Source organism: Caretta caretta, chromosome 2 (assembly GCF_965140235.1).
Source record: "Caretta caretta isolate rCarCar2 chromosome 2, rCarCar1.hap1, whole genome shotgun sequence".
Lineage (NCBI taxonomy): Eukaryota > Metazoa > Chordata > Testudines > Cheloniidae > Caretta > Caretta caretta.
This window is the reverse complement of record NC_134207.1, coordinates 249,576,615-249,600,479: the sequence shown is the minus strand read 5'-3', so window position 1 is coordinate 249,600,479 and position 23,865 is coordinate 249,576,615. Positions and strand designations below refer to the sequence as shown.

The 23,865-nt window shown below is 42.4% G+C and overlaps 1 protein-coding gene across 6 annotated transcripts in view; it reads right to left on the bottom strand.

Moving 5' to 3' along the window:
- The window catches only part of PTPRN2 (protein tyrosine phosphatase receptor type N2), a 1,070,187-nt gene that overhangs the window by 925,274 nt on the left and 121,048 nt on the right, over positions 1 to 23,865 (bottom strand). For all 6 annotated transcript variants that reach the window (XM_048837619.2, XM_048837620.2, XM_048837615.2 and 3 more), the window contains exon 2: positions 8,295 to 8,345. In XM_048837619.2, the coding sequence (XP_048693576.1) occupies positions 8,295 to 8,345 (51 nt within the window). The remainder of the gene's footprint in view (positions 1 to 8,294; positions 8,346 to 23,865) is intronic.

Sequence of the window (23,865 nt, the reverse complement as noted above, 5' to 3'; positions counted from 1 at the left end):
ATTTGAAGTTTTTTTGTTTTAAGATAGCGACCTTCATGTCTGTGATTGCGTGACCAGAGAGATTGAAGTGTTCTCCGACTGGTTTATGAATGTTATAATTCTTGACATCTGATTTGTGTCCATTTATTCTTTTACGTAGAGACTGTCCAGTTTGACCAATGTACATGGCAGAGGGGCATTGCTGGCACATGATGGCATATATCACATTGGTGGATGTGCAGGTGAACGACATATATCTAGCTTCAGATACAAGAATAATATATGCATACAAATAGGAAGAATATATTCAGTAGGTTATAACCTCTCTTATGATCCCTTACAAGAGACTTTTCGCATAAAGCATATTCCAGTTACATCATATTTGTTAGGATATAGATATTGAGGCCTGTCTGTAAAGGCCTACACTCTAAGAATTTAGGTGTATTCTTATCACTTAGCTAGTTATAGAGGTATAAAAGAAAGAATCAAAATCACTGTCTGCCACTGTAAGGGCCTTCTCTCACTGTGACAGCCTGAGGCCCTGTTCTTAGGCTAAGGCCTTTGGCTAAGCAACAGAGGCAGCCATAAGCTGGGAAGCGACCGGTCACATCCTCACATTCCAAACTAGTCACATTGAAAGAAGGTGCTATTGGGCTGTTAGGAATACACTCCTGTCCTGATAATGCCTGTCACCTCCAGAGAAAGGGAAGGGCCTAGAAGATGTAAAAGGAAACTTAGTTTGATAGCATCCTGTCTGGCAAGAACTCACTTATCAATAGCTGGGATGTGAAATCCTCACTTCTGCATTGTTTTGTCATTATAGTTCCCACTTTGCTATTGTTTGTCTGTATAATCTCTGTCTGGTTCTGTGATTGTTTCTGTCTGCTGTATAATTAATTTTGCTGGGTGTAAACTAATTCAGGTGATGGGATATAATTGGTTACATAATCATGTTACAATATGTTAGGATTGGTTAGTTAAATTTCAGGAAAATGATTGGTTAACGTATAGCTAAGCAGAACTCAAGGTTTACTATATAGTCTGCAGTCCATCAGGAAATGAATGGGTGGGTCTGGGGAGGGGAAATGGGAATAGGGAATGGGGGTGGGGAAATTGGAATCATGTTTGGCAAAAGGGGGAAAAGGGAACAGGGAATGGGGGTATGGAAATTGGAATCATGTTTCACTAAGGGCAGGAATGGGAACAAGGACACAGGTGTAAGGCTCTGTGGTGTCAGAGCTGGGAAGGGGGACACTAAGGAAGGAAACTGGAATCATGCTTGCTGGAAGTTCACCCCAATAAACATTGAATTGTTTGCACCTTTGGACTTCGGGTATTGTTGCTCTCTGTTCATGCAAGGAGGACCAGGGAAGTAAGTGGGTGAAGGAATAAGCCCCCTAACAATATTCACACTCATAAGCCTATTTCCATAAAACATGTGGAGTGCAACATCACACTTGTATCTAGTCAGTTTCAATCAGTCACTGAAACAGCACCAAGATACAAACTTCCTGTTTGGAGGAGACACAGACTGTACCTTCACTGCTAAAAATGGAGTGTTATTTATACCTAGGGTAACTAATGTGTGTGAGTGAGCTCCAGGTAAAAAACACAGGGAAGACAAGCCACCCAAGTTTTACAGTGAGGTAATCTGTCTGAGGTCAACCCGAGCTGTGGGTATAGTGCTGACCTCACCTTATTTATCCCATAGTAAAACTAAAATGCTGTGTCTTCACTGTGTTTTTAAATGGGGATAGCTCATGCACACTAGTTACTCTGAGGTTAAAAAACCCAAACATTTTAGCAGAGAAGACAAAGCCAAATACAGTTCTGCATAGCATACTGAGGATAAATCAGATAAAACCATGTTATCTGTTCCCTGAAGGTCTTCACATACACTCTGACCAGTAAGAGTGACAGAACTGTACAACTCAATAAAAGAGAGCAGAAGGCACTGTAAATAGAGCAGAAGGTGCTTTGGAACAGCTGAAGAAGAACTCATACAATGACTCTCCAACGAGACATCTAGGTCTAATATGAGGCATCCAATATTCGGAGACCAGTTTTGAAAATCTGTGCCAAAGTTAATCTTTCTGTGTTTACTTCCCCAATTGAAAATACTTAACTAATCCTCACAATCCCTTGTAAGGTAAAGGTGTACATAAAATCCTTTGAAAATCTCAAGCACTATGTAACAGCTAATTATTCTTTAGCTTTTAGGATACAATGTGACCAAAATTAATTTTCAGAGATAACAGTAGACACACAAGGGTGCCCCTTTCTTGAATTTAATGTTGTATTTTGACAAGTCTCCCCTGTTTACTCAAAGAATATTAAAAATTACTTGATCTCAGGTAAGATCCCCCCACCCCCTCGATCTCTGTGTTTTACAAGTGGTTACGGGAGAACTTCCAGATGTAAATGGCTTAGTTTGGATACTAATTCTAAACCTATGTGTACTTTTTTCCTGAAAGTCAGGTTGAAAATCTCAACATCAAATTTACTTTTGAGATCTCCAGTACTTCCTGAGCTGGTGTTAGACTTCATTTATACTGGGAAAGCGTTCTGACATACTTGGATGAAAAATGTTATATTATACGATCAAGGCATGTGCCAGTGCTATTTGAAGTATTTCAACAGAAGCTTGAATTTGGATTTAACAAACACTGACGATTACTGAGAAGCTTTGAGAAGCTCATACACAAATTTATACAGTCATTCTACAAAAACTCTGTACCTTTGCTAACAGAAATGCCTTGTCAATACAGATATAGCTGTAGACATGTTAGCTAAACAATGCTGCACAATTCCATCCTATTAGGTGACTATTTGGAAACCTCAAAGCATAACACATTAAGTGCAAGAAACCGCTTCAGGGATCCTTACTCTACTCCCTTATCATCTGTTGCACATGTTCACCATTTATGGCTTTGTCATCAACACATGCAAACCTGATGGCTTGTCATCAACACACACAATCACTAACATCCCAAAATGTTCATGGAAGCACTGCAGCTTAGGAAAAAAAGACATTAATATTCTAAACTATTTGGAGACATTCAAACTTGGAAAGGCTCACGATTGTAAGTTGTCATGCTTGGAAGACTTCAATATATTGTACTAATCAAAGTCCCCTCTAACAAGTGCAGCTTGCATATATAAAGCCACGTTGATTCAGCTGTGCTTAACTGTTTATACAGGCTTTCAGGGACACAGAATCTAAAAACACTATTTCAGACATTAGACCATGTCTTCCTGTGAGAGGTTTAGTTGCTGTCAATGAGGCTTGACTTAATGATACAGTGTGCCAGCCACTATAGTTAATTAACTTTTTTGGTTCACCTCACAGAGCTATTTTCTGCAATCAGATCTTATCTGCACAATCCCTGTTATGGTTTCATGCTGCAAGGAGATTTGCAACAACTGCATCTGCCATTAATAAAACTCTCCTAGCTTTATAAATGCTCCCTTGATGGGAAGTGAAGAGGTGGCATCTAAGGAAGGATATGAAAGCAGCAGGAAGATACTGAGGCTGAAGCAAATGATCTTGAGATTACCTAAACAAAATAATGCCAGTGCTCTGTATGAGCAACTCAAATATTAGAGAGTAACATAGAAAGCTGGGGGTAGCTATTTTCAAACTAACAGCCTTGTCTACACCCTATGCTGTTTACCTCAACACCAGTATACAGCACACAGTGTTATTTTATAAGAAAGGACAGGATATGCTTGGTTGCTGTTTTCGATCAGCATCTATAATATTGCTTTACATCTTGTAATTGGATAGCTGCACAGCAGCAGAAAGCTGATGTTTTGCATAAACTGCTTTACTTATCGTGTAGGATGCAAAATAGAACATGACATTTTCCAAATATTCAGTCAAAAAACTGAGATTAGAAGAACTTTAAATATACAGCTACAGGAAACGTTCTGAACAGATGTATATGCAATTTGCTTTCAGAGTTCTGAAAACTCCTTCCTGAAGCCTCATTCACTCTATGTCTCACATGCACACACATGCCCTACTCTCCCCTACCCCCAATTCCTGATCTTATTTGCCTTGCTATTCATTTACTGTGCTTACTCCAACTTCTGTTAGTCTTAAAATGTTTATCCATCTGCTTCTTTCTTCATATAACAACTCAGATGCTTATATGGGAACATCCATTCTTCAGCTTTATAGAATTCCAAGTAATGTTCTTCACTTTTCTATTAAGGTCTAGAAATAATAATATCACCTAGCTCTTACAAATAATTTTTATCCCTAGATCTCAAAGCCCTTTACAAACATGGTAAGTATCCTATTCCCCATTCTACAGATAAAGAAACAGTCATGGAACTGACTTGCAGGATGTAAAATCAAATGGCATCTAAATATTTTCACCCCAAAGCCTGCCTCTCTCAATGAAAAATCCAGAAAGCACAGTCAAAGTAGTCTTCCTTGGCTAATCCTCATATCACTAAGGCAAACATAAAACAATACGCTCCTTTTTAACCACTTGTTGAGTAAGTGCCGTTCAGGAAAACTGAAAAAAGATTTATGGAAGAAAATTAATATTGCTTGAGTGTTGCAGGAGTAACTAAGCAAATGCAAATGAGAACTCATCACTGAGGCCAAAAAAGGCCTTTATAAATTATTAGGGCCCTACCAAATTCACGTCCATTTTGGTCAATTTCACGGTCATAGGATTTTAAAAACCGTAAATTTCATGAGTTCAGTTATTTGAATCTGAAATTTCACGGTATTGTAATTGTAGGGGTCCTGACCCAAAAAGGAGTGGTGGGGGTTGCAGGGTTATCGTATGCGGGGGTTGGTGTACTAGTATCCTTACTTCTGCGCTGCTGCTCGCGAGCAGCAGTGCAGAAGAAAGGATGACATGGTATGATATTGCCACCCTTAATTTTGTACTGCTGCCTGCAGAGCTGGGCCCTTGGTCAGCACCACCACCGTCTGGCCGCCCAGCTCTGAAGTCAGCACAGAAGTAAGGGTGGCAATACCGCAACCCCCCTATAATAACCCTGTGACACCCCTTGCAACTCCCTTTTGGGTCAGGACCCAAGCGGAGGGCAATGAAAATGATTAGGAGGCTGGGGGAACTGGGCTTATTTAGTCTGCAGAAGAGAAGAGTGAGGGGGGATTTGATAGCAACCTTCAAGTACCTGAAGGGGGGTTCCAAAGAGGATGGAGCTTGGCTGTTCTCAGTGGTGGCAGATGACAGAACAAGAAGCAATGGTCTCAAGTTGCAGTGGGGGGGGGGGGAGGATCTAGGTTGGATATTAGGAATACTAATTCACTAAGAGGGTGATGAAGCACTGGAATGGGATACCTAGGGAGGTGGTGGAATAACCATCCTTAGGAGGTTTTTAAGGCCCGGCTTGACAAAGCCTTGGCTGGGATGATTTAGTTGGTGTTGGTCTTGCTTTTAGCACGGGGTTGGACTAGATACCTCCTGAGGTCTCTTCCAACCCTAATCTTCTATGATTCTATGACCCCCAATTTGAGAAACACTGGTCTCCCCTGTGAAATCTGTATAGTATAACACTGATCTCCCCCAGATTTCATGGGGGGAGACCAGATCTCATGGTTCGTGACGTATTTTTCATGGCCATTAATTTGTTAGGGCCCTATACATGATATAACACTGATTGCTGCACAGACAAATGTACAGCAGTTCCTGCACTGAATGGTGATATATGGCCTAACAGATGTATATGATGTGATGAATGAACCTTTCTCCTCTCAGCTCCTTACACTAGAACTTATGATCCAATTATTATTTTTAACAATACAAAAATAGTTTTAATTCTCCTTTCCTTTAATCCAGGGGAATGTTTATCCCAAAGTTGCAGGTATTTAATTTTTAGAAAAAAAAAATCCACTTGTGCTGGAAAACTAACTAAGTTATTTTCTTTTGAAAAATTTAAATCCCACAGCTCTCAGGGCTCTGGGTACCTTTGCACTGCACAATTTGCAGACGTCAGGAATATCTGGAGAATTTCAAAGACACAGTTATACAAAAAATAGCTTGGGGGAGAGGGTGATGCTCAAAAGTAAGGAGTCCTCACGTTTTCTGTTAAATACAAAAAGAGGCATTGCCTAGTATATTTTATTTTTCATTTCCCCAATTCCTGTTTTACTTGAATCTTTCAATATCCATCTTCTTCAGAGCCTTGAAAATAACATTAATTTCCTTAATGATTTTGATCCTGCTCTTTTACAAACTTTGATGATTTTCCTTATGATTTAAAAATAAGTTTGACTTTCTTTGCCTTTTTTGTGCTTTGATTCCAATTTACTTTATTTACTTCCCAATGAGCATTATTGATGACATGAGCATAATTCTGTGAATACTGTTTATTAATTGGAAGCAGACAAGGGCTCATGAGATGAAAACATTTGTGTAGGTCCCTCAAAAATATTGCTACTAAGGTTGTTTTATGAATTTGTCAGCAATGGTGCCTTTTTATTTGTCATATAGGTGCATTTATAATTTAGAGAATATTCACCCAGATTAGGGCAAAAACATGACATACATTGTAGTAGTTGTAAACAAACTGATGTTGTCCCTGCACGTTTTTAAAATTAAAATCAGTCACTGGTGAATGCCAGTGACTGAGGTGCTTAATCATCATTGACCTACTTTTATCAACTTTGCTTAGGGAAAAATAAGAATAGTATTTTCAAAAGAGCACAGTTGGCTTAACTCTGCTCCCACTGAAAACAAAGGCAAAACTCCCACTGAAAACAAAAGTGAAACTCCCACTGACTTTAATGCGGCTAAAATTAATGCTTTTCAAAATCTCACAGTAATTCACTAAATTGGGCATAGAAAGGTAATAAGACATTATAAATACATACACATTTGCAATTTTATTGCAATTTTTAAAAAATAATGAGATGGATGCTGTTAAAACTGTGTCCCTTTTTGCATGAATCTCTTGAGTGTGGTGGACTCTCTTTGCTGGATATAACAGCGTAGAGTCTCATGGCCCAGTTAAGGGTAATACTCATTTGAAAATCTCCATCTAGTCATTGGATAAAAAGTATATGATATGCTTGAAAATCCAACACTGTACAAAACTGTGGAGCTACACTCTGGATCAGACACACAAATCTGACCACATGAGGTGTTCTTTTGCAGATTATTTTAATAGCCACAAAAGACCAGGTAAACTAGGAAGTTTACTATAGAATTAACTTTGAGGGGAAGTTGGGGAACTTACGCATCTTTACTTTCTATGTATTTATTTTATCTTATTTTTTCATCTCTCTCTCTCTCACTCACTCACACACCCCCACTCTATTTGTTTAAAGGACCTGATTCAGGAAAGTACTTAAGCACATACCTTAATTTCAGGCACATGAGAAGTCCCCATTGACTTAAATGGGAGTACTCATGCTTTAAATTAGACACATGCTTAAATCTGTTTCTGTATCAGAAACTACAAAATGTGCTATATTAGAAAGATAACAGTACTGACTGTTCTGACTGAATGCTTAAACAAACAAGAGTCCTCTCACTGTATTTTGTGCCACTCGTTCATGAGGACAAAAATCCTATGCATTGTACTTTGTAATTAAACTATATTTATGAATCTATGTATTGTACCATTTTGCAGTCATAACAATAATTAGAGGCATCCCTGTAAAGATACTGGTTCCTCAGAACAGCAGTGATTTCATACAGCACATTAACAACCCTGGAATGAGACCAAAGTGGTTGCTGTTCCCACTCTAGTGGACTTTGATCTGCAGCCACCCACTAACAGTGTTGTGTCTGTTTTCTTGTCTCACTGCAGAGAAGGTAGGAGGAAGAGGAGAAAGAAGCTGCTGAATGCAGCTGTAGGGTTAGCTCAAGCAAAAGGACAAGGAAGCAGTATATTCAGAAAAAAATGGTAGTATCCCAAGCAGAGGGAGAAAGATTCCTTTCAAGCCCTCCTTTTTCCTATGAGATAATAAAGGAACTTGTCTTGAAAAAACAAAAGGGATGATTACTTAACATTATAGTCTAAAAAGGTAAAACTCTGACTGACAGAACTGCTGCTTTCAAGCTAGACTGTCAGTTTTAAAAGTAAAGATATTTTTATTTCAGTGTATTTAACTTTATTTCTAATTATTTCCAGAAAATTTTGTTAGTCATGATGTTGTCTAAAGCCAAGAGGAATAAAAATGCCGTTTAACTCACCCTAACAACTACTTATCAGCAGTCTGATATAAAATACTTTACTCATAACTTAGATTTTGCTTAAGTTGACTATTATATGTAATTATATAGAGGACAGATAGGTCAACAAAACACATCACTCAGACTTACCATTTATGCAGATCTCAAAAGGTTCGCAAAGGTCATCCTCAAATAGGCAGCCTAAAAACACAACGGAAAGTTAAAATCAGTACAGTTTTCAAACTGTGGATAATTGGTAGAGTACAGACTTCTTAGGCTATTAAATCCTCAGTGAGATTCAGACATTTGGTTGACCTTTAGGTTTCTAAATGGAGCAGTACAGAAAATCAAGAACATGGAAACAGGCTTGTCAGAAAGCTACTCTCACTAAATGTACACTTCCAGAACAGCATTGGGCCCACTTCTCTCCCTCCCTACTCTACAAATGATTGTATCTTCCTTGTTCCTGACAATAATATGAAGAGCCTCATATTCTGCTTATCTGTTTAGGTGCCATCACAAATTAGAGTATGCTGAGACCAGCACAGTGACCTAGTGGATAGTATAACATGGAACTCAGAAGTCCTCTCAATATACTCTGTTTGAGGTAAGCTGAAGCTGGTAATCAGGCAAGTATTGCTTTCAGCAGTTAAGGGACCAGGTGGAATGCAGCAGGGCTGGATTTAGGCATTGACACCATAAGATCATGCCTAGGGCCCCAGCTCCTTGAGTCATGTGATTATATCAGACTACCAGCTGTCATTTAAAAACATAAAAATAAGATTACGGTACAGAGAAAACCTTGACAATGAGGATGAGTGTGCCAATGCAGCAATGCCTGCCTCATTGCCTCAGTTTGCAGACAGCCTGGAAAAATCGCTCTGAGAGATTTTCTTATTTCCATGGGGTGTTAACTCCCAGACTCACTGTTCTGAGGGCCCCTGCCATCAACACCCAAACAGAGGACTCTGTATCTGGTTGCAAAGCAGTCCCAGCCCACCCACTCATGCACATAGATACTGATGACTGGGGTAAGTACTGTCCCCTACCTTCCCCTGCTGTTGACTTCACTACTCTCAGTGGCGGAAGTCCTGCTACTATCCCTGTTGCTTCCCTTTAGAAAGGGCCCCTGATGCTGCTCCCAGAAGGAGAAAAGGGCTCTCCATGATGCTGCCCATGCCATGCTCACTCCAAATGGGGGCCACAGTGCAGGTGGAGAGTCTCACGGTAGAGGCATCATGCTGTGCCTAGGGCCCCAGTCTGTCTTAGTCCAGACCTTCAGTACACTAATTATTCCATCTCCTGACAATCAAACCTGACAACTCGATAAAGAATTGGGATGGGATGCACTCAAAAAATACTCTACTCTGAACTCAGGTCATGCCTTCCACACAGATCTCAAATCTCTTGACAAACATTACACTTCACATCTGAGAGGCAGGTATTGCCTCAGATGCACAGATGGGCATATGGAGTCCCGGAGATTAAACTGACTTGCCCAGTGCCACACAGTGAGTCAACACCAAGTCAGGGCATTTAACTCTCAGCACATGGTCTAATCATTGAAGCAAATTCCCTCTATTCCCAACTCGGCCTGCCTCCCCAGATGCAGAGGAAGTGCAAATATCACTACAACAATTCTTTGATCATAGGGAGATTCCTGGAGTCAGCAGCTCTAAACTAGAGTGAGTAAAAGCCTTAGTGCAGGTGAAATCCTGAGTCTCTTCCTTGAAAGGGAAAGGGTTTGGAAGGATATAAAGCACTGGTGAGGGAAAGCTCATACAATGATCTCTCTCACACACACACAGCTGCTCATCTATGTTCCTAAATTAGGTATCCGCTGTAGGCTGTGGAAATGGAATGAAAATGCATACAGCACTTTACACACATACATGGATGGAGTCTGCATGCACAATATGACAGAGCAGTAGATGGTTGTTTCAAATTATGAACTCCATTTTGTATTATGTGCTGAAAATGTCTTAATTTTCCCAAGGCAAACCTGTTGTGATGAATTCTAGACTGATGCTCTACCCAGGAAACATGTTTCACTCCTCATCAGTCGAGAGCCATCAACTGTCTCTCAACTACCAGCCCCTATGGAATAACTGATTTTCTACACGGGCTGAGGATGAGTGGGGAGGGGCCTACTTAATGGCAAGGTCCTGCTCTGTGCTGGGAGCCAACCATCAGTGCACATAAGAGGGACTTCCAGGAGAGAAGGGGTAGGAGGGGTTTCTGCCCAGCCTGAAACAATGATGATTCTGGGACTCACAGAAGGGTTGAGATGAGACTAGGGGAGGGTGAATCTCAGGGCTTGAGTACTCTAAGAGTAAATTTTCTCTGGTTAACGAATTCCTTTGCTAAGGGGTTCTTGCCTTCTTGTCACATTATCCCTGAAGGGGTTAAACTAAAAGCCTGGAGTGCCCACAGCTTAGGTGGAGCTCTGGAACTACGTAAGTGACTGGGAGGGGCAGGGGGTTCAGGAATTCTCAGATGTTGATTTCTGGGCCTAGGGCATCAGCACTCCACATTCCAAAGAAGGGTGACAGACGAGATCTGAGTCATGGGAACATGGCCCATAGACCCAGAGCTACAAACAGCGACTAGACTCTACCCTGTTGACTTGAAAGCATGGTGGGACCCAGCAAGTGGATCCATTCATAACAGAATGGTGATTGTACAGTGAGGCACTGAGTCAGGTTCTAACATATTAGTAGTTTTTAAAAAGTGGAAAGGCCCAGAGAAGGCCTAAATTATGATCAATAAAATGAGCATGTTAAGTATGAAAAATGGAAACACCAAAGCCCCATCAGTATGAATATAACTCAAATGCACTCTGTAATTTTGCTTGATCTATTTTGCATTATCAATCTATTTTCCTTAAAGAGCACGGGAAAACGGATTATATACTGCTTTACATTCTCTTTTAATAACAGTTGACTATTAGATGTTGATTAGAATGAGGCATCTGATTCAATTAACCCTGAAAGCCAATTCCTTGAAGTGAAAATTCATAAACCCAGTGTAGGGCAAACCATACCCAACCTTGATTACTGTAAAAAGTCTACAAAACCTTCAAGCCTCCTTGAGATATGTGATATTTCAAATTATTCATTACCAGCGTTAAATGCTAGACATACATCACCCAGCCAGTCAATATGCTAATTTAACTGCTAATTTATTTTTGTTGTTATTTGCTGTAACATTAAGAAGCACATTCATTTTAAATATCATCTACCTACTAATACTAACGATGGTAATAAGTCACTCTCGAAGAGTGAAGAGGCATTATATCCAGCAGACACTTCATTCAGTTCCTGCATTACAGGATCAAAAATACACTTAATTTTCCAGCAAAACAATTCCCCTCCCACCTAACTTCCAGCCAAACACATGAAAAGTTGATGCAGTTACCCCAAGCCCTAATGAAATAAAACACTGTTAAACATTTTGTTTATACAGAAGCACTTTAAAACCAGGATCACCATTAAACTATCCAGCTGTCTAAGGAGGCCCACTCCTGAACTGGTTGAAAAGCATAATGAAGAAAAGGACCTTTGAAAAAGTCCATGTTGGTCGAGGCCAGTGGTGGGCAACCTGTGGCCCGCGGGCCACATGCAGCCCATCAGGGTAATCCACTGGGGGGCCACGAGACAGTTTGTTTACATTGACCATCCGTGGGCACGGCTGTCCGCAGCTCCCAGCGGCCGCAGTTCGCCGTTCCCGGCCAATGGAAGCTGCGAGAATCATAGAATCATAGAATATCAGGGTTGGAAGGGACCTCAGGAGGTCATCTAGTCCAACCCCCTGCTCAAAAGCAGGACCCATCCCCAACTAAATCATCCCAGCCAGGGCTTTGTCAAGCCTGACCTTAAAAACTTCTAAGGAAGGAGATTCCACCACCTCCCTAGGCAACGCATTCCAGTGTTTCACCACCCTCCTAGTGAAAAAGTTTTTCCTAATATCCAACCTAAACCTCCCCCACTGCAACTTGAGACCATTACTCCTTGTCCTGTCCTCTTCCACCACTGAGAATAGTCTAGAACCATCCTCTCTGGAACTACCTCTCAGGTAGTTGAAAGCAGCTATCAAATCCCCCCTCATTCTTCTCTTCCGCAGACTAAACAATCCCAGTTTCCTCAGCCTCTCCTCATAAGTCATGTGTTCCAGACCCCTAATCATTTTTGTTGCCCTTCGCTGGACTCTCTCCAATTTTTCCACATCCTTCTTGTAGTGTGGGGCCCAAAACTGGACACAGTACTCCAGATGAGGCCTCACCAATGTCGAATAGAGGGGGACGATCACGTCCCCCGATCTGCTCGCTATGCCCCTACTTATACATCCCAATATGCCTTGGCAACAAGGGCACACTGCTGGCTCATATCCAGCTTCTCGTCCACTGTCACCCCTAGGTCCTTTTCTGCAGAACTGCTGCCTAGCCATTCGGTCTCTAGTCTGTAGCTGTGCAGTGGGTTCTTCCGTCCTAAGTGCAGGACCCTGCACTTATCCTTATTGAACCTCATCAGATTTCTTTTGGCCCAATCCTCCAATTTGTCTAGGTCCCTCTGTATCCTATCCCTGCCCTCCAGCGTATCTACCACTCCTCCCAGTTTAGTATCATCCGCAAATTTGCTGAGAGTGCAATCCACACCATCCTCCAGATCATTTATGAAGATATTGAACAAAACCGGCCCCAGGACCGACCCCTGGGGCACTCCACTTGACACCGGCTGCCAACTAGACATGGAGCCATTGATCACTACCCGTTGAGCCCGACAATCTAGCCAACTTTCTACCCACCTTATAGTGCATTCATCCAGCCCATATTTCCTTAACTTGCTGACAAGAATACTGTGGGAGACCGTGTCAAAAGCTTTGCTAAAGTCAAGATACAATACATCCACTGCTTTCCCTTCATCCACAGAACCAGTAATCTCATCATAGAAGGCGATTAGATTAGTCAGGCATGACCTTCCCTTGGTGAATCCATGCTGACTGTTCCTGATCACTTTCCTCTCATGTAAGTGCTTCAGGATTGATTCTCTGAGGACCTGCTCCATGATTTTTCCGGGGACTGAAGTGAGGCTTACTGGCCTGTAGTTCCCAGGATCCTCCTTCTTCCCTTTTTTAAAGATTGGCGCTACATTAGCCTTTTTCCAGTCATCCAGGACTTCCCCCGTTCGCCACGAGTTTTCAAAGATAATGGCCAATGGCTCTGCAATCACAGCCGCCAGTTCCTTTAGCACTCTCGGATGCAACTCATCCGGCCCCATGGACTTGTGCATGTCCAGTTTTTCTAAATAGTCCCTAACCACCTCTTTCTCCACAGAGGACTGGCCATCTATTCCCCATGTTGTGATGCCCAGCACAGCAGTCTGGGAGCTGACCTTGTTCGTGAAGACAGAGGCAAAAAAATGCACTGAGTACATTAGCTTTTTCCACATCCTCCGTCACTAGGTTGCCTCCCTCATTCATTAAGGGGCCCACACTTTCCTTGGCTTTCTTCTTGTTGCCAACATACCTGAAGAAACCCTTCTTGTTACTCTTAACATCTCTCGCTAGCTGCAGCTCCAGGTGCAATTTGGCCCTCCTAATTTCATTCCTACATGCCCGAGCAATATTTTTATACTCTTCCCTGAGAAGCGGTGGCCAGCACATCCCTGCAGCCCACGCCACTTGCTGCAGCTCCCATTGGCTGGGAATGGTGAACCATGGCCACTGGGAGCAGCAGGCAGCCATGCCTGCAGATGTCAGTGTAAACAAACTGTCTCGAGGCCCACCAACAGATTACCCTGACGGGCCACAGGTTGCCCACCACTGGTCTAGGCCCTTCTCCACGTATGCATAAGTACAATTTTCCAGTACTGTACAAAGAAGATGAGGAAGTCTGATGAGCATGGAGGGAGGCAATTAGGGACTTCTGTCATTCCTGCTGAGCAAAATTAAGGTTTAGGTGTGATTTCTGGAGTTCACCTATAAGCTTTGTCCTCACAAGAAAAAAAAATATGGGTCTTTTAAACATATGTTAACTAATGTGGTAAAATCCTAGTGGGTGAGCATGTTGAAGTACACCCTGTGTGTTAAACTACAGCTGCCTTGCCTACACTAGAATTTTAACATTGTTTATTACTTAACATGTTAAAAGTACACCTTTCCTTCTAGTGTAGATATAGCCCCAGTGGTGAGGCACATGTCTCCAGGTGGAGGGAAAGCACGTAAAAAGGACAGTCTATTAGTGGAGAGAGCATTGGCCCTGGGCTCAGGAGAGGGTTCAATTCCTAGCTTAGCTACAGGTTTCCCTGTGCGACCTGGAGAAAGTCACTTAATCTAGGCTGTGCCTCATTTGCCATCTGTAAAATAGGGATAGTAATTCATATAATCATAGAAGATTAGGGTTGGAAGAGACCTCAGGAGGTCATCTAGACCAACCCACTGATCAAAGCAGGACCAACCCCAACTAAATCATCCCAGCAAGGGCTTTATCAAGCTGGGCACCACCTCCTAGGTAACCCATTCACTGCTTCACCACCCTCCTAGTGAAATAATTTTTCCTAATATCCAACGTAGACCTCCCCCACTGCAACTTTGGACCATTTCTCGTTGTTCTGTCATCTATCACCACTGAGAACAGCTAGCTCCATCCTCTTTGGAACCCCCCTTCAGGTACTTGAAGGCTGCTATCAAATCCCCTCTCACTCTTCTCTTCTGCAGACTAAATAAGCCCAGTTCCCTCAGCCTCTCCTCATAAGTCATATGCCCCATCCCCCTAATCATTTTTGTTGCCCTCCACTGGACTCTCTCTAATTTGTCCACACCCTTTCTGTAGTGGGGGGCCCAAAACTGGATGCAATACTCCAGATGTGGCCTCACCAGTGCCAAATAGAGGGGAATAATCACTTCTCTAGATCTGCTGGCAATGCTCCTACTAATGCAGCCTCAATATGCCGTTAGCCTTCTCGGCAACAAGGGCACACTGTTGACTCATATACAGCTTCTCGCCCACTGTAATCAGCAGGTCCTTTTCTGCAGAACTATTGCTTAGCCAGTCAGTCCCCAGCCTGTAGCAGTGCATGGGATTCTTCGTTCGTACATGAGGACACTGCACTTGTCCTTGTTGAACCTCATCAGATTTCTTTTGGCCCAATCCTCCAATTTCTCTAGGTCACTCTGGACCCTATCCCTATCCTCCAGCCTATCTACCTCTCCCCCCAGCTTCGTGTCATCCGCAAACTTGCTGAGGGTGCAATCCATCCCCTCATCCAGATCATTAATGAAGATGTTGAAGAAAACCGGCCCCAGGATTGACCCCTGGAGCACTCTACTTGATACCGGCTGACAACTAGACATTGAGCCGTTAATCACTACCCATTGAGCCTGATGATCTAGCCAGCTTTCTATCCACCCTATAGTCCATTCATCCAATCCATACTTTTTTTAACTTTCTGGCAAGAATACTGTGGGAGACCATATCAAAATCTTTGCTAAAGTCAAGGTATATTACATCCACCACTTTCCCCATATCCACAGAGCCAGTTATCTCATCCTAGAAGGCAATCAGGTTGGTCAGGCATGACTTGCCCTTGATGAATCCATGTTGACTGTTCCTGATCACCCTCCTCTCCTCCAAGTGCTTCAAAATGGATTCCTTGAGGACCTGCTCCACTTTTCCAGGGATTGAGGTGAGGCTGACCGGTCTGTAGTTCTCCAAATTCTCCTTCTTCCCGTTTTAAAAGATGGGCACTATATTTGCCTTTTTCCAATCATCCGGGACCTCCCCTGATCACCACGAGTTTTCAAAAATAATGACCAATGTTTCTGCAATCACATCAGCCAACTCCCTCAGCACCCTCAGATGCATTGCATCCAGACCCATGGATTTGTGCATGTCCAGCTTTTCTAAATAGTCCTTACCCTGTTATTTCACCACTGAGGGCTGCTCACCTCCTCCCAATACTGTGCTGCCTAGTGCAGCAGTCTGGGAGCTGACCTTGCCTGTGAAGACCAAGGCAAAAACAGCATTGAGTACTTCAGCTTTTTCCACATCATCTGTCACTAGGTTGCCTCCCCATTCACTAAGGGTCCCACACTTTCCCTGACCTCCTTCTTGTTGCTAACAGAACTGTAGAAACCCTTCTTGTTACCCTTCACATCCCTTGCTAGCTGCAACTCCAGTTGTGCTTTCACCCCTACACGCTTGAGCAATATTTTTATACTCCTCCCTAGTCATCTGTCCAAGTTTCCATTTCTTGTAAGCTTCCTTTTTGTGTTTGAGCTCACTGAAGATTTCACTGTTAAGCCAAGCTAGTCACCTGCCATATTTGCTATTCTTTCTGCATATTGCGATGGTTTGTTCCTGCGCCCCATTATGTAAATTCCCTATGTCACAGCAGCATTTGTAAGGCTACAAGCCATGAATGATTGTGAGGTGCTCTAACACAACAGCAAAAAGGGCCATATAAATATGTGGATAAAGAGGTGTTCATTTTTGGATGATATAAGAACATAAGAATGGCCATACTGTGTCAGACCAAGGGCCATCTAGCCCTCTTTTCCAACAGTGGCCAATGCCAGGTGCTTCAGGGGAATGAACAAAACAAGTAATCAATCTCCTGTCGCCCATTCCCAGCTTCTGGCAAACAGAGGCTAGGGACACCATCCCTGCCCATCCTGGCTAATAGCCACTGATGGACCTAGCCTCCATGAACTTATCTAACTCTTTTTTGAATCCTTATAGTCACAACAGCTTCTGAAAAAGAGTTCCACGGGTTGATTGTGCGTTGTTATCATTGTTAATTTTTCAGTCCTTTATTTTAAGGTTTTGTGATAGGTATGCTGTGTGTACCGCAATGTGAATTAACACAATATAAAGACTTTGTGTATTAACAACATAAAAAGAATTAACTTCTCAGTGAGTTACAATAGTGAGTGCCAAAAGAGTTTATGTGCACAAGTAATCAAAGCTGATTAAAGTAAGTACAACCCACATTATGAAGTTCAGAGGGCCAGGCCAAATCATGCAGGCACAAGGACTTCTTGTACCCAGAATTCAGCGAGTGAAAAGAAACAGCCAGATTCTTCCCCCTTGATGGGTTCGGTGGTCCTCTCTCAAAAATCACTTGTTCTGTGGATTTGAACCGTTCATCATTTTTATAAACCCTTCTGATAAAGGAATTCACTACAGCTGAGCCAAGCATAAGCCCCTTCTCCTCTCCCAGCTGGGTTCTCTGGCACTCTCTACAAGAAGAACAGAAGCCTGTGATACAGATTACACCCTCTGCTCAGGGAAAACCCTCACTTCTCAACTAGCTAAAGGGCAGAATCCATAGAGCCTGTCACTGCACTGGTTCCAGCCTCTCTCTTCCTCTAGTTTATCCCCATATATTTTTGTTCCCCATTATGTCAAGGTCATTCCATGGATACAATCAACCAAGTAGTATTGGAAATGGCTTTTCAAGCTCTTCAGCTCCTGAGTGCAGAGACTGTGAATTTTAATCTCTTTATGAGTAACACATTCCTCTTCGTGGGTTCTGACAAAAATTATCCATTCTAACCAGGCCAGGTCACAAAGTGAGGCAGAGCGTCCCAAAATTTAATTCTACTGGGTTTATTATAAATCTCCTCTCTTGAAAACAAAGACAAGAAAGGAAAGGTTTAGACACTTTTATTAAAATGCAAGAATGATATAAAATTAATATGCCACACATTAAATAAATTAAAACTAACTGATAGGTCTCCAAATGTAACAGTAAATGGGGAATCATCACTAAGTGGATGTTTCTCTGGTGGGATCCTGCAGTGGTCAGTTCTCACCACTACTCTAACATTTTTATCAAAGACCTGGAAGAAAACATAAAATCATCACTGATGATGATTTTATGATTTTAAGTTCGCAGATGACACAAAATTGAGGGAGTGGTAAATAATGACTAGGCCAAGTTACTGATACAGAGCAATCTGGATCTTTGTTCACACAAGCAAACAATATGTGTTTTAATGTGGCTAAGCGTATACATCTAGGAACAAAGAATGTAGGCCATGCTTACAAGATGAGGGCTCTGTCCTGGGAAGCAGTGACTCTGAAAAAGATTTGGGGATTGTGGTGCATAATCAGCCGAACATGAGATCCTGGTGTGATGCTGTGGACAAAAGGGCTAATACAGTCCTTAGATGCATAAACAGGGGAATCTCAAGAAGGAGAAGAGATATTATTTTACCTCCGTATTTGGCACTGGTGAGACCACTGCTGGTATTCTGTTTTCAGTTCTGGGGCCCACAATTCAAGAACAATGTTGATAAATTGGAGAGGGTTCAGAGAAGAGCCATCAGAATAATTAAAGGATTAGAAAACATGTGGTAGACTCAAGGTGCTCAATCTACTTAGTTTAACAAAGAGAAGGCTAAGTGGTGACTTGATCACAGTGTAAGTACCTATATGGGAATACAGATTTGATAGTGGGCTCTTCAGTCTAGCATAGAAAAAGTATAATGTGATCCATTGGCTGAAAGTTGAAGCTAGGCAAATTCAGACTGGAAATAAGGCATACATCTTTAACAGTGAGGATAGTTAACCACTGGAACAATTTCCCCAGGGTTGTGATGGATTCTCCATCACTGACAATTTTTAAATCAACATCGGGATGTTTTTCTAAAAGATCTGCTCTAGGAATTATTTTGGGGGAAGTTCTATGATTGTGTTATACAGGAGGTCGGATTAGATGATCACAATGGTCCCTCTGGCCTTGGAACCTATCAAGTACAGAACCAGATTGTAGGCCACTATGCTATGTGGCTCATCAATGACTCTATGTCACTTCAACCTCATCTATGGGGAAAATGAGCAGCACAGAGCCTAAGACGACATCTATGCTATCAAAAATGTTGACAAACAACAAAAGCAACACAACAGCAGCACAGACCACAAAGAGAACATTATGCATATTTTCCCCACTTACCAGCCTATGATAATATTGCATTAATTGTATCTCCTTTATGAGTTCTTCAAGCTTGTGGGTGGTTTCACCACCCAAGGAAGGGGGATGAAGCTTCAAGTATTAGTCTTTTTAAAGCCCTTTCCTCAACGATGGTTTTATTCTCCTCAACACAATAGCAAATAAATTGAAATACAATATTTTCCCCAGAGACTTTCCCTATGTCAGCCAGCCAGGAAAAAAGAGAACGCAGTCTTACACTTACAGCCAGCTTCCCCTTCCTTTTAAACTCCCCCTGCAGTGGCCATGTAACCAGCCAGGACCTGTTAACCTTTTACAGACTGTAATGCATTCACCTCATCACAAGTTTGATGTGTGTGTGTGTGTGTGTGTGTGTGTGTGTGTGTGTGTGTGTGTGTTTTTAAGAACTATGCTGGTACAAATGTCATTTAATATTCTTGAGAACACAGGTTGTTCCACCTGCTTCTACCTCATTCACATATAGCGGACATCTAGCAGTATCCTCCAATAGAAAATCCAGAAGATCTTTTCCTTCCAAACATTGCTGGTGATGGAAACAACAGTGCAAGGGCCCCAGAAGACAAAAAGTAGGCATGTCTGATGTGCTTCTTTGGCTCACTAGAGGTTCCTCAGGGCAAGATTTGAGTATTTTATCTTTACCAGCTGCTGTGAATAGCTCTGGACATAAAGTACATTTCAGTTTTCCTAAAGGAAGAATTAGAGGATAAGGATCAATGGCCAGATTTTTTGAAGAACTCAACTCCCATTTAGGTGCCTAAAAATTATCCAGATTTTTCACAGTATTCAGCACCCAACATGCTAAACTCTTCTGAAAATATGATAACTTATTTTGTGAACAATTGGGAGTTAAGTTCTTTGGAAATTAATGACTTAAAGAGGTGGGCTGGCCCACGTGAGAATCTGCAACCCCCTCCACTAAGTGGTGTGGTGAGACACAGCTCTGCCTGGTCAGCTGAAGAAGGAACTCACTGGTCACTCCAGCTCATGTGATTCCCCCCTCCCTTCCTTCCATACATACACGTACACACACACAAACCAAGTCTACAGCTCTACTGAGGGGCAAAAGTGACTGGGACAATTTGCTTTCAATAGGGCACAAAAGTCAAGTATAGTTCTTCTTAGCTCACCAGATTTGTTTTTGGGCACATTACCAGTATAGGCATGCATGTAAATTAAGAGGAGTTGTGGCTGAATTCTGTACACTGCTCAAATCCTATCAGTTGCATATAAAAATCTACTATTGTTTGTTTTCATTGGTTTAATTTTGGCATTAACTCAGTTAATAATCTTCCTTTCCTCCCTTTTTTTCTTTGTGCTTTCTTCTCTCTCCATCTTCTTCCCAATGTCAAATTTCTTCCTCATTCTCTTTTCTAAAATATTTCCCCTTCTTCTCTTCTATTCCCACTCCTCGAGGCTCTCATCACTCCCTGCCCATAACCTTCACTCACTCTCTGCTATTTAAACACCACAGGCACTTACTGTCCCTCGCAAACCCATGCACCCATCACTCAGCAACTATGCCACCCGTCTTAACCACACACATCTCATTGCCTCATCCTCTGGGACGTTCAATAATTCCACCCACCTCACTTCCCGAAGGAGGAGTTATCTGGGTATGCCACCCACTTTCCTTTTGCTGGGACTCTCATGGAGTCCCCCCTGCACTTCGTTCTGGTAGATTTCTGGGCAGGTACAGTGGGGAGGGTAAAATTTGTCCCCCTTTCAACTTCTCTTGTACTCGGGCATTTACTGGTTGCACTCCCTTTCCTGCTGCTGGGGCTTTCAGGGGATCCAACCACTTCCAACCGGAGGGAGGCAAACTTTTCCACACCTCTGAACCTGTAGAGGTGAGTCCACAACTAGCTAAAAAGTAGAGCAAGTTAATCTCAAATCAAAAACATGTCAGTTCAAAAATAGCAGGGAATATCATTAACAGAGACTTCATACTGAGAGAGTGAGCAAAAGATGCATGACATGGATTAATGAAACCAGTGCCAGTTCTAGCCCATTGGGGCCCTAAGCAGGAATATTTTGGGGACCCCCTCTGCACACACAACACATACTAATAATTAATAGGAGGACCCTTGAGTTGCTCAGGGCACTAAGCAATTGCTTAGTCTGCTTTTGCCTAGCATTGGCTCTGAATGAAAAATTTAAAAAAAAATTATTAAAGCTAATGTAAAAAAAAAAATGTAATACATAGGTTGAGAAAAGAGTGTCTGTACATCTGGGTATAGTGCTTAGATTATCCACAAAGACAGAGTTTGTTTTTAAAAGTCATATGATACATAGAGTACATAATCAGCAATAACCCAAATTTAGGTGAATAAATTTAAGAATACAGTTTAGATATTGGCATCCAAGTATTCAGGTACATCACTCGTTAGAAGTTGTACAAAGAAGTTGTGGAAAGCAAAATATATCAGTGAGCGAAGATTGTCCCTCAGTAATTGAGAATTAGGGTAGGTTGTCCATTTAGGAAATACAATCCAGCAGGGAACTCTTTCAGTTACTTTCCTTACTGCGCTTCTCATCAGCACTCCAGCTCATTCCTCCTGGTATTGTTGATGTCCGGTGATGTGTTCTATGCAGATGTCCCTCGACCATTTGATGGCATCCGATACCATAAGTTGCCGCATCAGCCGAGTGTAGCATTGACCGATTCTGCAGTCTCGCAACACTCACTCGTTATTGGGGTCCTATGCTCCTAAGGCTTCTACGATCAGTGCATGTGTCTGAACTGGTAACCCCTAGCTCTCAAGGTGTCAGCCAAAGGGGCATATTTCTCCACCTTTCAAGCTCAGGCATCACGGAAGGCCGGGGTCCTGTTCTCGAACGGCACTGTGACGTCCACCATGATGATCTTCTTCCGGTCCTCATTGGTATTGACGATGTCCTGTCGCTGTTGGCTGTCAGTTCCAGGGATGGTGGAGTTCATGGCAAACTTCCCTATGGGTGGCGGGATGGCTCTGGCCAGGCAATCTTGGATGGCATTGTGTCACAGCTGCCAGGCTCTGGAATGGGGCTTGCAGCTACACAGGACATGGGGTAGCATCTCGTTGGCATAGCCACACTTCCTACATCATTTGTCCTGATTCCCGTGGTGGATGGCTCCATTCAACAGAACACAGTTGAGCTGGGCCCTGTGGCTGAACCTCCAGTTGGCAAATTGGGTGAAGTTGCCCCTGGGGAGGAAGTTGTTGCTGGTGTCCCACTTGCACGTCACCTCGAAAGCTTTGCCCTGGTCAGGCTTCCGCTTCAGGTTTTCCACATACTGGCAGTGGATGGCATCCTTCAGGGTCCTCTGCAGCATGGTTCTAGCTTTTGGAGTGAGGATGGTGTGGTCCATGTTCTTCACCTGTGACACCAGGACTCCCAGCTCCTGGCATTCCTTGCATCACGTCCAGCGGCAGCCAGTATGTTTCTCCAGCCATCGCATACATTGTGGGCACGACTCCAGAGCGAAGCACAGTATCCTGCGTCTCTTCCACATTCGCTTTCCAGTGAGCCGCTCAGGTAGGTGGCAACATCTTGGTTGGAGGGGGTCCTGGCGATTCGCTTCCTGATGACATCCCGCAGAGCACTTTCTGCAATGTTCCTCAGCATGGCGTATGGGCACGTCAGAAGGCGGAAAGCATGAGTGATCACTGCAACGTTGCACAGATCACTACTAAACCCGGATCTTTTCCTCTTCCCTCTCCCCAGATGGTTGTTTTATTGTTTACTGTTGCCTGTTGTCATATGCTAAGGCTGTACATTCTTTGGGTCAGAGACAGGCTTTTTTATTCCATGTGTGTACAATGCCTAGCACAATGGGGCCTGGATCGCTGATTGAGACCACTAGGCATTGAAATATATATATATATTGAAATATGATCCAAGCTAGAGGAATCCACTATGGAATAAATGTTTTTCATTTAAAAAAGAAACATGCGAGTATTAAAGCTTAAGTCAATGGCTACATCTTGAAGCCTCAATCACAATATGTATTAGTAACTTAATTGCTTTCTCTTTCAATATGACTATCCCTTCAACCTGTGCTGATAGGAGCACTATAAATACCCATGATACACAGCCAGATAAATATGTGAGGGGGCTACTTGCTGAGCTAACAGGCTGTCACTGCTTATTTTCAGCTTGTATGAAATATTCCTATCTCAGTTCCCCTGAGTGGGGTTACTACTGAACCCCCTTTGGAATTAAATAATCAAAGGAAAACCTATTTGGTGACAATATTATTACACATATTTGATTATTAGTATATTAATACAATGGTGATTACATCAATGTAGTGTCTTCCTGCTGGAGAGCACTGAGAAAAGGTCACTATTAACAATAATTGAGGATGTCAGCAGTAATAATATGAGCCTATGAGGCAAGAAGGTGTGATATGGTCGGATTTCAAAGGCAGATGGTATTTTGTGGGTAAATGTATGCCTCTGGGTGTTTTTTGTTGCATGTGATAATGCATATTAATAGACTTTAGGGTTTTTTTCCCCAACCAAAACTAAAGGCCATTTTAACAATGCTTTAGCCAAGCTTTTTTCTTTGGTGGAGGCCACCAATAGCTCTCGTGCTTTCAGCAAGTGGATGGCAAGTATAGAGTCTTCTTCAAGAGAAAGAAGAGAGGCGCAGTTCTGGGAACATTCTGCCTATTAGACTGACTACTAAGAGGCCGGACTCAACCCTTCCTTTAGAAAAAATCACTGTAGAACAGTCTGTCATTGAGGATCACTGAGATCACCTTA